Source organism: Pelobates fuscus, chromosome 3 (genome assembly GCF_036172605.1).
Source record: "Pelobates fuscus isolate aPelFus1 chromosome 3, aPelFus1.pri, whole genome shotgun sequence".
Lineage (NCBI taxonomy): Eukaryota > Metazoa > Chordata > Amphibia > Anura > Pelobatidae > Pelobates > Pelobates fuscus.
The window spans coordinates 146930681-146933387 of NC_086319.1; the positions used below are offsets into that span (position 1 = coordinate 146930681).

General features: G+C 40.2%; 1 protein-coding gene across 1 annotated transcript; it reads left to right on the forward strand.

Annotated features, from left to right (window-relative positions):
* Positions 1–460: 460 nt before the first annotated feature.
* Positions 461–2707, forward strand: LOC134601676 (E3 SUMO-protein ligase KIAA1586-like). Its single transcript, XM_063446192.1, has one exon. It carries the CDS (start codon positions 461–463, stop codon positions 2705–2707), a length of 2247 nt encoding a protein of 748 aa, XP_063302262.1.

The following is a 2707-nucleotide window of genomic DNA, read 5'->3' on the forward strand; positions in this document are numbered from 1 at the left end:
CCTGAATAAAATTATATATAATAAGTGTAGGTGCACATAATATGAAGAGGCGAATTACGCCTGAACAGACATATATAGCACAAATTCCAGTTTTTGTTTGCATTTTGTTTTGATCACATGTACTTTTGGCTCAGTCCTTAAAATAACTCATATCTGTGTACCATCCACTGGACTGCAACTAATATATGAGACTAATTGTTAGATCCTTTTTTTTTTTTTTTTTTAATAATTTTTAGAATAATGATTCATTTTATTTCATCCAATTGTGCTGATTTGTGCCTTACCCTGCACCTCACAGTCACCGGACCACCCCACCACTGCCAGCAGAGACAACAGAGGAAAGAGTTTTTCTCAAAAATAGGTAATAACAGAACGGATGGGGAATTCTTTACCTAAAGAGGTCTTTTTATCATACATTTTTTTAACACCATTTTTAAAAATTGTTTTTATTTGTACAGAAATGAGCAAACGAAAAAGCAGCATTACGGATTTCTTCACGAAGGCATCCAATAAAAAATCACATGCTGATTCTGCAAGTTGCTCCACTCAGTCTGAGCCTTTGCTTCAGGCGGTGGTGTCCGCTGCAGAAACTACACCAGTCAGTGAACCGGCTGTAGTGGACAAGGTTACTGATGTAGCTGAAGATGCCGATGTCAGTGATAACATTCTTCCAGAATGTTGGGACCAGAATCAGTGGCTAGAATTTAAAAAAAAGTACCCTTGGCTGTTTGTAGACAATGGTCTTTTAGGGTGCAAAGTGTGTCGCGAGGTTAAACACCTTGGAGTGTCTGTTTCACAGAGTGTATCCATTTCTAAAGAATGGAGCACTGGTACAATTACACCATATGGCAAAACAAAAAAAGATATGTTGACCTCACTACGTAAAAAAATCCACATACATAAGATTTCAGAAGCACATGTAAAGGCAGGAGATATCCAAGCAGTATCCAGAAAGGAGATTCTGCAATCCAATATTGCTGAACAGCAGAAGCATAAGTTTGCGTCCACTACTAAGGTATTTCGCACTGCTTACTTTTGTGCGAAAAAAAATCGCCCGTTCACAGACTTCAGAGATCTTATCAGCTTGCAGGTTGCAAATGGAGCTGACTTAGGATGTATTCTCCATAGTGAGTACACAGCAGCACAAATAATAGATTGCATTGCTAGTGAAATGAGAAAAAAGCTTTGCAAAGCAATTGTTGAGCAGACTCCAAAGATTTCTGTTTATATTGATGAGTCTACAACCGTTTCTAACCATTCAGTGTTAATAGTTTATATTCGTGCCTCTGTTAACGGAAAAGACCCAGTCACTTTCTTTCTCGATTTGCTTGATTTGCCTAAAGCAGATGCACAGTCTATTGAAGCCACTCTTCTGGCTTGTCTTTTTAAATTTGGGTTCAGTAATGACTTTCTTGCCGAGAACTGGATTGGGGCTTGCAGCGATGGTGCAAGTGTAATGCTTGGAAGAAAGTCAGGTGTTCTGGAACGACTCAGTCAAAAATATCCAAAGATTGTGAAATGGCACTGCTTGTGTCATAGGCTTGAATTGTGCATTTCAGATACAATTGATTCTATTCCTGGTCTTCATCATGTAACATCATTTTTTGAGAAGTTGTATGCTGTGTATCATCAGTCACCAAAAAATCTGGCAGAGCTCTCAGAATGTGCAAAAGAATTAGAAGTGCAAATTCTTAAAATTGGAAAAGTTTTTTCAGTTAGATGGGTTGCTTCAAGCCAGAGAGCTATACGAGCAGTTTGGGAGTCATACCCTGCCCTACACAGTCATTTCTTGAAAGCAAGCTTAAGCTCAGCTCATAACAGTAAGCAGAAATCTGTATTTAGTGGCCTTAACAAGGTCTTGACATCAGTAGATTATCTGTTAAACCTTGCAGGGGTTGCGGATGCTGTTCAGGAAATGGGACTGTTATCTGAAGCTCTGCAAAGAGATGACATCACACTTCCACGAGCCTATCAGCTGATTAATCGTTCAGTTCGTGCCATTGAAAAAATGAAAGACATGCCTGGCAAACATCTGAAAGAAGCCATGGAATCGCTGGAGAAAGGGAATTTCAAAGGTGTGACCATCAATCCAGAGAGTACGAAAGGCCAAGTGAGGATAAATCTCCCTCAATTTTATCAAAGTTTGGTGGATAATTTACGCTCCAGACTCTTTGCTTTAACTGCGAGCAACAGACCTGCAGCTTCATCACAGTCAGGTGAATTTGAAACTCTTGTCTCTGAAATTGACATCCTGAATTCACAACGCTGGCCAATCAATGTGGACAGTCCATGGTTTGAAGGTGAAGTGAAGCTGGAGCAACTGTGCAAAAGATTCCGTCTCAGCTATGCATCCATCTGTGAAGGTTTCAGAGACTACATTGATAATGGTGGTGCAGAGATTCCTGAGAATCTAAAACCAGTGGTGACAGCAGTTAACAGTCTTCCAGTGACATCCGGTGATTGTGAAAGGGGCTTCAGTACAATGAATTTGGTGATGTCACCCATAAGGAGTGGGCTTGGCATTGAACGCCTGTCTTCTCTTTTGTTTATTAGTCTCATTGGGCCTCCTGTGCATTTATGGGATCCTTTACCATACGTCACAAAATGGCTGACCACACATCGCAGCGCAGATGATGCTAAATCTCGAAAAGTTCATAATCTTGCACAGCAAGGGCAACGTTATTCCAGTTTGTGGGATATTTTCTAA

Coding starts and splice junctions, on each gene's coding strand:
- LOC134601676 (XM_063446192.1), top strand. CDS start 461: ATGAGCAAACGAAAAAGCAGCATTACGGATTTCTTCACGAAGGCATCC.